We start from the raw sequence: 13144 nt of genomic DNA on the forward strand, positions 1-13144 counted from the left end.
GACTAAAGACAAGCTACACGAACGGGAATAATCGCGAGAATTGCCACAACTCTAACTGGAGGCACGTTTCATCCTATTGCTGGCCGAGATCGGCACTCAAGGAGGCAGTGGTGACGAAAGCGGGGCGGGCGTGCTCGTTGTGCCTTCGACTCACCCGCGAACGGGAATAATTACGAGGATTGCCACGAGCTCAGTTCGAGGCACGTTTCATCCTCTGTTGTCCGAGATCGGCGCCACAGAGTTCAAGGTGACGAGAGCGGGGCCGACGCGGAGGTGTGGAGCTGTACTGCGTGTTCCTTGTGTTGTAGAGCCACAGGCTCGCCAAACGGGAATAAATTGACAATTCGCAACCCAACCTGCACCGCGAGGCAGGTCTCTAATCGTCTTGGGTCGCCGGTATCGGTCTCCAGGTTTCCGTGAGGGGCCAAACCGGGGCCGATGCGGGAGTGTTGAGCTCCACAGAGCTCCACATCGGAGACAGGACGACGAGAGAAGTGATTGCGGCGAGTGCCACTCGGTCAGCCGGGCCGGCTGCGCACGACCAGCGGGCCAAGATCGTCGTCTGCACGTCCGAAAACGGATCTCTCGCGGTCTGTAACGACCGCAAAAGGACCGTGAAGAGGCCGTGAAGAGCCGGTTTGGTCACGATCGGACAAGAGTGGCGGGTAGACGCATTTTGTCAGCGGAATGCCGCAGATCACCGCCGCCTGCCTGACGATCTCTGCGCTCTCAGCAGCTCCAGCAGGCCCGAAAACGGGCATGAACCGGCTACGATGGCCGCACAACGGACGTGCATCGGCTCCAATATGCCCCAATGTGCCCCAGCTGACTGCCCCGGAGGCGCCCCGATAATGCGGCATGGTCGATGTGTTACTCCAGGGCCGATGGCGCGAGCAGCTGCGCACCGCCTCGTGCCTCTACGCCGACACCGACGTACTGCACCGAGGTTCAACCGCCGTCTCCGAAACGGCAGTAGGACATGCGCCGACACGGCTGTGTCAGCACGACGGAGCGGCCACGGCCACCACTGTGTCGAACCCGTCAACGCCGTCCGTGACCGTGGCCGAGACCGACTGCCACACTTGGAGTTCCGGCGCCGAAGCGGCCGGGTAATGGGCACAGCACATATGCGGACCCTCCTGAGGCTGAGGAGCACGCGGAGGCAGGGACGTCCACCGGGCCCCACATGCTTGGCGCATGGGAAGGTCCGAAGGATCCTCCGGGCCGCCGTACGCGGCGGGTATCATATGGCGTGTGGAGCCCGCGCTTCCGGAGCGGGCCCTGATAGGGCAGGAAGCAAGAGTGATAGCAACGCAAACGCCAATACTGGCCCACAAATTCCCGTTCGTGCACGTTGTCCCTGGGCAAAATCGCCAACAATTCATGTATCTACCCGCGCCAACTAGCCAGCGCATGTGGGCTCGCCAAGACCCAGGGAGGGCCGTAGGTTGCCGAAGTAGGGGAGTGGGGGAGGGCAGGTGGCACTTGCTTGGCAAGGCACGGTATTGTGGCACCACCTCGGTCCCCTCCGACTCCGCTCTCTCTGTCCCAACGCCGCCCCGCTCAGCAACGCCGATACTTCGGCGCCGCGCTAGTTGGTCGATGAAGGCATAGCCGGGAAGACCGATCCGGGCCCGAGGCGGCAGGCACGAGGTCACGCGCTTGCTGTTGCCGAGCGCGTGCGTCCGCGCACGTGTGGTTCGGCTGCTCGGTTTGTGGTCCGGCGTCCGGCGCCGCCTCAGCCAGGTAGAAACTGTGGAGTCGCCAGCTACTCACTACTGTCTGGCTCACCGCCTGCTCTTTGCCTCGCCGATAGATCGGTCGCGATTGGAGATGAGCACGTAAAAATTCCCGTTCGTTGTGCCCCGCGCCGCGCTGATCTTCCCGTTCGCTGCAAAGTTCCCGTTCGCACATGACAGCCAGGCCCAAAAATTCCCGTTCGGCGTCCACAGCTGGGGAACTGACGGCCCCGAGGGGGCCTCTGGTGGCCTGGACCTCAACCTTCATATAGACCGGGACCCCGCGGAGACAAGTCCACCATCACGACGACCACCACTCCAACCGGCAAACCGACATGTCGCCGAAGCAACAGCCTGACAAGACGGGCGCGTCGACGCCCACAAACTCGGACATCATGGCCGAGGACAAGGCCGTCGTCGAGTACTCCGAGGTCATGAACGAGGGCGACGGCAAGATGACCGCCGAGCAGGCCCGTGTTGAGGACCTGCTCCGCGCCGCCGAGGCCGCCACGCGCACCGAGCACAAGATGACCCTCATGCAGGGTCTGCGCCAGTACCCCAAGGCATGCTTCTGGAGTATGATGATCTCGGTGGCTGTTATCATGGAGGCGTTCGACTTGACGCTTCTTGGCAACTTTTGTGAGTGGTGGATTGTGGTGGAGGCGAGTGTGGCACTCGAGTGTGGCACTTTGACTTTCACCATGCACCCCCCCGCTTCAACCTCCCTCCTAACAACTCCCAGACGCGTACCCGTCCTTCCGTAAGAAGTTTGGAAACGAGTACATCAACAAGGACGGCGAGGTCGACTGGCAGGTGCCCGCCAGCTGGATGGCCGGCATCGGCAACGCCGCCGGCGTGACCTCCATCCTCGGTGTCCTCCTCAACGGTATCATCGCCGAGCGCTTCGGCTACCGTCGCACGACGTTTTGGGCGCTCATCTGGCTCACCTGCGTCATCTTCATCTTCTTCTTTGCGCAGAACAAGGAGATGCTCCTCGCCGCCCAGTTTTGCGCCGGTTTCGTCTGGGGCATCTTCCAGACCCTCACCACGACCTACGCCGCCGAAGTTGCTCCTCTTCCTCTGCGCGGCATCCTCACAACTTGGGTGAACGCATGCTGGGGAATCGGTCAGCTGCTTGGTATTGCTATGTTGCGAGGTAAGTTGGGAATTTTACGACATTTATGGTCATTTTTCTGACTTTTTAAGGCCTCCTCCACCGCAAGGACGACTGGGGATGGAGGGTGAGTGTTCATGAGGTCCCCCGTTGACTTTAGATCCCTTTCGCACTCCAATGGTTCTGGCCTCCTATCCTTATTGTCGTCGCTATCTTTGCCCCGGAGTCGCCCTGGTGGCTCGTACGCAAGGGCCGAGTCGAGGAGGCCCGCGCCTCGCTTCACCGCCTGTACTCGGGCGACGCGACCGACGAAGTCAACAACGCGCTCGCTATGATTGAGCACACTATCGCCATGGAGGAGAACACGACCAAGGGCGCGTCCTACCTCGAGCTCTTCAAGGGCACCAACTTGCGCCGAACGGAAATTGTGTGTGGCTGCTGGGCTGTGCAGCAGATGTGTGGTTCGGCCTTCATGGGCAGCAGCACTTATTTCCTTGTGAGTGGCTCCGCCAACCTGGCTCCCGTTTCTCTTTCTTTTCGTTTTACTCACACTTGCAGGAACAAGCCGGTTGGTCGGTCGAGAACGCCTTCTCCATGACCATGGGCTCGCACGCCATCAACACCGGTGGCACTTTCATCGCCTGGATCCTTATCGGTATGGGTATCGGCCGCCGCGCTCTCTACTTCTGGGGCTGCGCCTGGATGTGCATGGTGCTTCTCATCATTGGCGGTATCTCTCTCATCGGCAACAAGGCATCGTCGCTCGCCATCGGTATCATCCTCCTCACGTGGCAGGTCGCGTACCAGTTCACTGTCGGCACGGTGTGCTACTCGCTCGTCGCTGAGATCCCTTCGCGTCGCCTTGCTATCAAGTCGATCAACCTCGGCCGTGGCTGCTACAACATCATCGGCGTCATCACCAACTCGTACCACCCGTACATGCTCAACCCGACCGCGTGGAACTGGGGCGGCAAGACTGCCTTCTACTGGGGCGGAACCTGCATGCTCTGCATGATCTGGATCTACTTCCGTCTTCCCGAGCCTGTAAGTGCTTCGCTTCTCTACTCACCCGGTCATCAATCGCTGACACCCTGAAAGAAAGGCCTCACCTTCTACGAGCTCAACGCCCGTTTCGAAGCCAAGATCCCCGCCCGCAAGTTCCAGACCACCGAGATTGACGTCTGGGCCAAGGACGAGAAGAACATGGGCGCGGCGGTTGCGGCGCTCGACAAGCAGGACAACGACGACGCCGCGGGTGTCGGTCGCAAGACGATGGTGTAAGGGATGATTTTGGGCCGGAGTGGGCGGGGGGATTAAGCGAGTGGGCGATGGTGGCGGAGGCGGACAACGAGGGAGGAAGGGGATAGGAACGGTCAGGATTATGTCGAGGACGAGTTACGAAAACGTGGAGGGATAGTGACTAGTTGTTAAGGCTGTTGAAATCAAAATGGATGCAAGAATGCGAGCAAGGGACAGGTGCCACACGAGGAGACACAGGCCACATCCACACAACAACACGCCACACACACAAAAGGAGACCGACCCTACTCCCCGAACCCGTCGCCCCACCCCTGGGGTCCGGATTCTACACGGGCTTGAACCGTGGACCTGTGCTCCTGTAAAGGAGGAACAGGCTGTTGCTGCACCCGCTTGGCTGGCGGGTGGTGCTAGATCTGCGGCAGGGGTGCTTATGACCCGTCCCAGTGGCGGCGGGTGCCGGAGGGCGTCATGACATCGTGCGTCATGACATCGTGCGTCATGACATCGTGCGTCATGCTCGCACCAGCTGTGTACCGCACCGTTGTCAGAGTAGAACATAGCCATGCATATTACAGTTCCCAGTACCCAAAGCCCCCTCCGCCGACTACCTACACCTCCACCTACTGCGGGCCGTCGATGATGACCTTGATAACGGCCTTGCCGTTGGCATCCTTGCCCGCCTGGGTGAGCTTGAACGCGTCGAGCGCGTCCTCGAACTTGTACCGGTGCGTAACGAGGGGCTTGAGGTCGACGAGGCCGCGCTCGACAAGGCTCAGCGCCGTCTGGTAGTCGCCCTCGCCGTAGCGGAACGAGCCGATGATCTTGAGCTGCTTGGCGACGACGATGAACATGGGGATCGGGACCGTCGAGGGCCCCATGCCAACCTGGACAAACGTGCCCGAGGGGCGGAGGGCGTGCAGTCCGGCGCCGATGCACACTGGCGCGCCGGTTGCGTCGACGACGAGGTCGATCGAGCCAGGGCCGGAGGCGGGCACCTTGAGCTCGGCGCGGAGGGCAGAGGCGAAGCGCTCAGAGTAGGCCTCGTTGTCCTCGCCTTCGTTCTTGGAAGGCTGAGGATGTCAGTTGTGTGCTGCAGAAGCTTCTATCAACTTACAGGTAGGAAGACGTCGCTCGCGGCGTACTCCTTTGCAAAGTCCAGCCTGTCCTTCTGGATGTCGACGGCGATGACACGGCGCGCGCCGAGGGCCTTGGCCGTTGCCATGCAGAGGAGACCGACGGGGCCAGCGCCGAAGATGAGAACCGTGTCGTTACCACGGATACCACCGAGGTTGTACAGAGCGTGAACGGAGACGGTGAGGGGCTCAAGGAGAGCACCGTCCTCGAAGGTGACGTTCTCAGGCAGCTTGTAGACGTAGTCGAAGGGGATCTTGACTGCGGGGTGGTTAGCGGGCACTCCGGGGCGCACGGCCACTCACAGTAGCGGCACAGCGTTCCGTAGATGAAGGGCGGGGTGGCCGCAAACGTCATCTTGGGGCAAAGCTGGGCGTGTGAGCGAGATGAATCCTCCTCCAAACATGCATCTCACCTCGTAGTGGCCGCCCTTGCACTGCACACAGGTACGACAGCCGTGTCCCGGCTCAAGGGCGACACGGTCGCCGACAGCGACGCCAGCATCAGCGGGTACCTTGGGGCCGAGCTTGACGATGGTGCCGGCCGACTCGTGGCCGAGGCACATGGGCTCCTCAACGACAAAGTGTCCGATCTTGCCGTGCTGGAGGTAGTGGACGTCCGAGCCGCAGATGCCCGTCTTGGCAATGGCTACGAGGACCTCGTCACCCTCGAGCTCGGGGATGGGGCGCTGCGGGCGGCGTGAGTTCTGGCGTTCTGGCGGCGTTGCATCTCCGGCGCAGCGAGCAGCGGTCGCGGAACTACGAGCCGCCGCCGCTGCTCGGCCCGGCGTCCCGGCGAGTAGCGCCGCTCCTCCTCCGTCCACCAACACTCACCTCGTCAAACTGCGTGTTGTACACGCCGTGAAGCACAAAGCTGGGGTTGTCGTTCTTGAGGGTCATGACGAGTCGATGGGGGATGAGAGAAAGAAACGGGATGCATACGAGGGGAGGGGATTTATATTTCCACTTGACGCCGGTTCGGATGGTTGGCCTAGACTTGCCGCCGGATGATCGGCTGAACGAGCCCAAATCCACCGAGAAAGGGCCGAGGGTCTCCCACGGTGGTCTCAGCCCTCCACCGACCCTGGACAACTCGCGCGCCCTCTCACTTTCCATCCGCGTCAAGCCAGCGAACAAAGGCGTCAACAACAACAATAAATACCATCACTGAACCCGCTGCGACATGGTCAAGCGGCGAACATCGACATCCGTGTCGAGCGCCGGCACGCCAGGCCCCTCGGTGAGCTCGGTGCCGCCTACAACAACGACGTCACCCCTCCGCCCGGGCGATGGCGACAACGATGCCGATCGCACCAGCGGCCCGTCGAGGGCGAACGCGAGCGCGAGCGCGACGCCCGCGCCAAACCAGACAGCCGTAAAGGAGAGCCTCATTTCTGCAGACTATCGCACCGCAGCGCGGCCTGGTGTTGTCGCGCCCGGCACGGGTGACGGCGGCGCCGCCGGCGACGAGTGTTTCATGTGGAACGACCTGCCGATGAACAAGAATGGTGAGGGGCTGGTTAGTGACCTGCAGCGCTAATACCCAGGATACAGGTACTACCCCTGTGCTCCGGGGCCGATTAACTCGCCAAACCCGCAGTTCCCGTTCAACCGGATCATCGCTGGCCCGCTCCCGGCGCCAGCGGTCGCCATCTCGACGCTGGATCGCTCGTCCTTCCTCCGCATCGCGCCAAACAGCCTCACAGTGACAACGGACCGCGGGTACCGATCTGGCCGGGCGACCGTGTCCGTGCGCCAGGGGGTGTGGTACTACGAGGCGATTGTGGTGCGCGGCGAGGGACCGCAGGGGGCGGGGAAGGCGACCGGCGGCGACTCTGGCAACGCTCATGTCCGCGTAGGATGGGGACGGCGCGAGGCTGTCCTCGACGCACCTGTCGGCGCCGACGCATACTCGTACGGGCTTCGCGACGTTGGCGGCGAGAAGGTGCATCTGTCAAGACCGAAGCCGTACGGAAAGCCCTTTGCGACGGGCGACGTCGTCGGCTGCCTGATCTCGCTGCCTGCAAGAGACCCACCACTCCCCCCGCCAACAGAAGGGCGCGCGCAACGCTGGCGCATCCCAATACGCTACAAGGGCCAGCTCTACTTTGAGATGGATGAGTTCCCAGTGGCAAAGGAGTTTGAGTCGCTCGTCAACCGCGAAGGGAAGGCGCCTGAGCCTGCCCCGCCAGATGAGGAGCCGGGCAAGAAGAAGGGCCCGGCACCGAAGAAGAAGGCTACCGAGCCGGCCAAGCCTGTCACTCGCCAGCTCAACACACTGCCAGGCTCATACATCTCATTCTTCCTCAACGGCCAACCGCTCGCACCCGACCCAGCGTTTACCGACTTGTGGGACTTTGCCCCGCTCCCGCCACTGGGATCGGCGATCGTCAAGCGCCATGGACATGGCACCGTTGCGGCAGAGCGCGAACGCGAGACGTATCACCACATCGACGACGGTATCCTCGGCTACTTCCCCATGGTGTCGTGCTTTGGCCGAGGCAAGGTGCGCCTCAACTTTGGCCCCGACTGGGAGGCGGCGCCCACGGGCTTGCCAGCGGACGCGCGCCCCATGAGTGCGCGATGGGACGAGTTTGTCTCCGAACAGGCAGTGTACGACGAGCACGACGAGGGCGTCCTCGACAAGCGGTACCGTCGGGACATGGAGGAAGCTGCTCGGCGCGCCGCCGCCGAGGCTCTAGCCGCGGCCACCTCGGCAGGCGGTGCAACCGGCACGCCTCCGCGCGGCTCGCGGCCGCCGCCGAACAAGAAGCGGAAAAAGGTTGCGGGCGAGGTCGGCACCCCGGGCACGTCGGCACGGGGTACGCCGGTGCCCGCCGACGGGGGTGCGACGCCGGCGACGCACGGCGGGCGGACCCCTGCGCCAGGGGACGGCGGTCGCACTCCGGCGTACGACACGACTGCGCCGCCCACCCCTGCGCCCGTGCCGACGCCGTACGACGACGTGAGCATGGCGAGCACACCCGGCGGGGCGGTGAGCGAGGCGGTGTTCAGCCCGATGCCTGGGGTCAAGGTGGAGGTGGAGGAGGAAGAGGAGGACGCCGAGGGGGAAGACGCGGGGCGCGAGGACGCCGACGAGGGCGTGCAGTGGTCGTAGGCATGTCACTGTTGTATCATGGCAGAGGGTGTGGGCTGGCCAGACTGGGTGGAGATTGGCGCGGAGAAGTTGGGCAAAGCGGTGGTGGCAACGAGCTTGGCGGCGAGGTCGACGCGGGGGTCGTGACTTGGTAGGAGGGGGCTTGGCGACTGGACGAGCTGGGAGCCAGGGCCGGGTCGGCAGTCAAGCAAGCAAGCGAGGAGTTGTTGACGCGGGCACCATCTGTGTTAGACGTGTGCCAGCGTGTCAGGCGGCAGATCGCCCGATTCCAAGGTGTCTCTCGGTAACTCTCGCGCCGTTCCAGTCGCGTCGTCGTCACACCAGCTAGCGGCCAGTGGGAGGGAGTCTGTCCGTCCGTCGCCGTGTGTGTCTAACCCCCGTCCCCGTCCATCCCCTAGCTCCTAGACCCATACCACAACACGACGTAGGCACTAGCACAAGGGGGTGACTGCCCTGGCCCTCGCCCTGTTGTCTTGTTGAGCAGACAGACACGGCAGCGTGACACCAGGCCAGTGTTTGTGCACCAGCGCTAGCCAAGCACAGGCATTGCAGATCCTCTCTCGCTCGCGTCACCAGACCAGCCCAGCACGAACCCACACCCGATACACCCACCCCGGTCGCCAACGACCCATTGTGCGTGCGCCGTGCCGAGTCCGCGTGCTGCCGTCACATGTGTGCGCCGGGTGGACAGAGGGGCATGGCGGGGGTAGCGGGTGTCGCGAGGCAGCGGCCAACAGCGTTTCGTGTTTCGGGCGCCGTCGGAGCGAGGGTCACATGCACCGTGGTGGATCTCGAACGAGGCCTTTTGCCCTCCCTGGGTCGCTGCCATGGACATGTGTCTGTCGATGCGTTGATGCGCACCTGCGCCGCGCGTCGCATCATCGCATCTGCGGTGCGCGCAGTGCAGCGATCAGAAGAAAGCAGCGCAGCGGCCTCGAAGCACAGGCGGGCAGTGCACGCAGTGCACGCTTCTGCGCCGATCGATCGGCCGATCTGTGCAGAGCCACACGACTACCCACACTGCCACTCGCAGCGGGCAACTGGTGGTCCAGACCGCGATGCAGTGACACCCACCTTGCTTCCTTGCGACCGGACCCCGCGCCGAGTCTCCGCTGGCTGGTGAATTGTCCGCCCGTCCACCCACCCACCCACCCGGCATGCATGCATCCTTCCTCTCGTGTCGTGCGCCAGAAAATCCGCAGTTGTGCGCAGCAACTTTCCCCAGTGTTTGAGGCGTTTCAGGAACGTTTAAAGCGACGACGACACGACGACGAGAGGGGGGTGGGGGGCATGGGGGGGCCACGACGACGACGTAGTCGTCGTTGCAGTGCGTGTCGCAGTTGTCGTGGCCGCAGTGCCGGCGGTAAGAGGCGGCTCGCGGGCGGCTCTCGCGGCGTTGCGACGACCCCATTTCGCCCCAACGTGGTGGAGTGTCAACGTCACAATCCAGACTTGGCACAAGCACTGGGGACAGGTGCCTCGGTCTTGTTGCTTGTTTCGCCCGTCGTCGTGTTTCGGCGTCCGTCGCCCGCAGGCCGCTGCTCTGCCGGCCCCGACCGACCACGCCCCCCCCGCTTGCCCCCGGCTCGCCTTGCGCCCCTGGCACCAGGCCCCCAGGCCCAGCGTATCACCCACCGACCGACCCACCGCGCAACCAGGGAGGCACTGCACGCAGTTGGACGCATCAGTGGCGTGATGGGCGGCGCGCGACGGGCGTGGCGTGACTACTGTGGCTCCTTCTAGCTCCCTCCTCCTTCCTTGCTCCGTCGCGGCGTCGCCTCGCCTTGTCTCGCCCGTCGCCCTGCTGCGCGATGCGATGCAGTAGCAAAGCTTGTGCCAGCGCTACGACAAGGTATAAAGCACGCACCCGATCCCCCTCGCCTCTCCATCATCTCTTCTCATCTCATTTCTCGGTCCGGCACTCAGCACACTCTCTCTCCACCACACACCCACACACACATAATCTAGCATAATGCGCGTCGCTCTCCTCCTCGCCCTCGCCGCTCCTGTCGTCCTCGCCCAGTCCTCGGCCGAGGCCACCACCACCGCCCCCGCTGCCGCTGGCGAGTCTGGCGCCGCCGCCGAGCCCTCCGGCTCGGGTGCTGCCGAGCCCTCTGGCTCTGGCGCCGCTGAGCCCTCTGCCTCTGGCGAGGGTGCCGGTGCCGGTGCCGGTGCCGGTGCCTCCGTCTCCTCCGTTAGCGCCTCGGTCGCCTCGGTCTCGGAGGCCGTGGCCTCTGGCGCGTCGGCCTCTGGCGCGTCGGCCTCTGCCGTCTCTGGCGCCGTCGCCTCTGGCGCCTCGGCCTCTGGTGCGTCGGCCTCTCACGCCTCTGGCGCCGCGGCCTCTGGCGCCTCGGCCTCGTCCGTCTCGGCCTCCATCTCGCACGCCCCCAACGCCTCGGCCGCCACGACGTCCAAGCCCGCCGCCGGCTTCACCAACACCGTCCCCATCGCCGCCCTCATCATGGCCGCCGTCGGTGCCGCTGCCCTCTAAGGCGCGAGCCGACCCCTCACAACACACGAGCGCGCCGCGGGTTAGACTAGCTTTTCGTACCGGCCGCTTGTTTTCGTTGGCCGCAAGGCCGTATATCATGCCAGTTCATGACTGTATGCTTTCGTTGTATGCACCATGAGCACTTCACAGCGAGCACGACGAGCACAACGAGCGCAGCGAGTCGTGCGGGGGTGGTGTCTCTCTAGGCAGCCTGATCTAACTGACTCAATCGCCCTACTACGAGGCCACTAAGCAAAGCCCACCCCCCCCTCTGTTACCAACTTTTCCCCGCGCGTTTGCGCTCGCGCTCGCGCGCACGCAACCGCGCGCCATGGGGACGCAGCGTGTCGGCATCCTTGTGTCCAACCCCAACACGGATTCAGGGGCACTGATCTCCGTTTCCCACCACCAACAAGAGATAAAGTTGCCGGCTCGCCGCCTGGCAGCACCCCACCCCTGCCCTGGTTCCCAGGTCTGTGGTGGCAGGGGAGGGGCAGCAGAAAGGCTGTACGTTGCCGTTGCCGCTTGTAGGCGCTGCTGCTACGCACACACGCACGCACGCCAGTCGTAGTCGTGGCATGCAACTTGCGTGCTAGCTATTATGACTGCGCAGTGCCGAGTCAGAAGGGCTTAGCAGCGCTGGCTCGCTGCTACGGCCAGCACGCACTACTACGCGCTCGTACTTGCAGTGCAGTGCGAAGCGCTCCTCTCCCTCCCTCCCCATCGACATGGCAGCGCGCAGCGTCTCCGCTCCGCTCCCCTCTCTAACCCCCCACCCCCCGCGCTGCGGATGGCCACGCACACGCACCCCAAAAGAGCCCCGCGCCCCGCACACGACCGCGGAATGCCCAATCGGCATTTCGGCAATCAAGCGCGCGCTGGGGAAGGCAAGCAAAGGCCGGCGCATTCCTCCATGTACAGCGATGACAATGCAAGTCGGGATGAATTGGCGCAGTTCAGTTAGATGAATGCTGCGAGCGAGCGAGCGAGCATGATGCAAGTACTCGCGCGCAGCAGTAGTGGTGCGCAGCTGCGTTGCGTTGGTCGTACAAGGCGCGGTATGCATCTTGGAGCGCCTTGACTACGACGACCACGAGGGTGTTTAACCGGGATTACCCACCCAGCCAGATATCTCTGTCTGTCCTTCCTTCCTTGTGTCCATCTCACAGAACACGAAGCAGAACACGCAGCATTCTTCACCGCACACGTCTCGCTCGCACACACCGAGGCAAGCGATACAGCCGCCGGCACGCTGGGCACGCTGGGCACATGGGGGCCAGCGTTCGCAGGTCTCTCTCTCCGCGGGGCTTTGCCTTCCTTCCCACGACGTGGGCTGGGTGTGTGGGAGAGGGTGCCGTCGGCACTGTCTCAGACCCAGCCTGCTCTGCGCACTGCTAACACTCACTCTTAATGACCATAGATCTGATCTGCCTTGGTCACACGCGCCGTGTCGTCCTTGTCGTGCCGCTGCGTCGTCGCCGCGACGAGCTAGCTTACATCCTGGACCCAAGGTCACAGGCGGCCTGATAACGCCAACCGACTGACTGACTGCTCCACTCACGATGGTCGACCCCAGCCCACCTTCCCTGGTACTCGGATACCCGGAGAAGCCATGACGAGGGCCACAATACCTCCGCCCTCCCCTCCCCTCCCCTCCCAGGGCTTCCCTCGGCGTCGGCGTCGGCGACGACGAGCACGGAGGCACGCTGGTTCGTCGTCGGCGAAGGCACCATGCGCCGTCGGATGCTGTCTTCTCCGGGCCGACGACGTCTGCGGCTCCGCTGGTGCCAGATCGCATGTCCCCCGTGGCATGTCTTGTCGTGGTTATGCTTACTGCCCTATGTCTAACGCGACTGCGTGTGTATACAACTAACTCGGATACGACGGCGACGATAACGTCGACGGGGACTGGCAAGGCAGACAGGGACCCACCCACCCCGGCCGGGGGCTTCGTGTGCATCTTATCTCGCTCAACGAGGGCAGACCACGACGCGCGTGGCAGAACCACTCGCCGCTGCCCTCACCGCTGCCCTCGCCACTGCCCTACCGCGTCACTAGCCACCATTGCGCGGTCGACCAACGCTAGTGTTGTCCACACCGGCGGAAGGTGATTGAGCTACGAGCGAGATGACACCTTCGTCGTCGCCGTCGCTGTGAGCTGCCGACGTTGCCGCGAAGGCAGCGTATGCGTACGCCGTCTAGCCCAGCAGTGCATAAATGGGCCCCGGCGCGCCAGACATGCCCTCCCATCGCCTCATCGATCTCGCCTTGAGCCCAAAGTCCAGCGCCCCC

The 13144-nt window shown here is 63.6% G+C and overlaps 4 protein-coding genes across 4 annotated transcripts; 3 read left to right on the forward strand and 1 right to left on the reverse strand.

Moving 5' to 3' along the window:
- Positions 1-2074: 2074 nt before the first annotated feature.
- MAL31_6 (Maltose permease MAL31) lies at positions 2075-4134 on the forward strand (the record flags this gene model as incomplete). Its single annotated transcript, XM_062775130.1, has 6 exons — positions 2075-2378; positions 2482-2895; positions 2946-2980; positions 3014-3349; positions 3412-3897; positions 3952-4134. 6 exons carry the CDS (start codon positions 2075-2077, stop codon positions 4132-4134), a joined length of 1758 nt encoding a protein of 585 aa, XP_062631114.1.
- A 520-nt stretch (positions 4135-4654) lies between these two features.
- On the reverse strand, positions 4655-6150 carry xdhA_2 (putative D-xylulose reductase A). Its single transcript, XM_062775131.1, has 5 exons — positions 6078-6150; positions 5660-5932; positions 5550-5613; positions 5228-5505; positions 4655-5183 (listed from the first exon to the last, which is right to left on the reverse strand). Exons 1-5 carry the CDS (start codon positions 6141-6143, stop codon positions 4734-4736), a joined length of 1131 nt encoding a protein of 376 aa, XP_062631115.1. The 5' UTR covers positions 6144-6150; the 3' UTR covers positions 4655-4733.
- A 251-nt stretch (positions 6151-6401) lies between these two features.
- On the forward strand, positions 6402-8361 carry ash2 (Set1 complex component ash2; the record flags this gene model as incomplete). Its single annotated transcript, XM_062775132.1, has 2 exons — positions 6402-6751; positions 6791-8361. Exons 1-2 carry the CDS (start codon positions 6427-6429, stop codon positions 8359-8361), a joined length of 1896 nt encoding a protein of 631 aa, XP_062631116.1. The 5' UTR covers positions 6402-6426.
- A 1972-nt stretch (positions 8362-10333) lies between these two features.
- Positions 10334-10852, forward strand: LOC62_06G008590 (uncharacterized protein; the record flags this gene model as incomplete). The annotated part of the gene is made up of 1 exon (XM_062775133.1): positions 10334-10852. The coding sequence occupies one exon, from the start codon at positions 10334-10336 to the stop codon at positions 10850-10852; it is 519 nt and encodes a 172-aa protein (XP_062631117.1).
- Positions 10853-13144: the final 2292 nt, after the last annotated feature.

The sequence above is a fragment of the Vanrija pseudolonga genome, chromosome 6, assembly GCF_020906515.1.
Source record: "Vanrija pseudolonga chromosome 6, complete sequence".
NCBI classification, from domain to species: Eukaryota; Fungi; Basidiomycota; class Tremellomycetes; order Trichosporonales; family Trichosporonaceae; genus Vanrija; species Vanrija pseudolonga.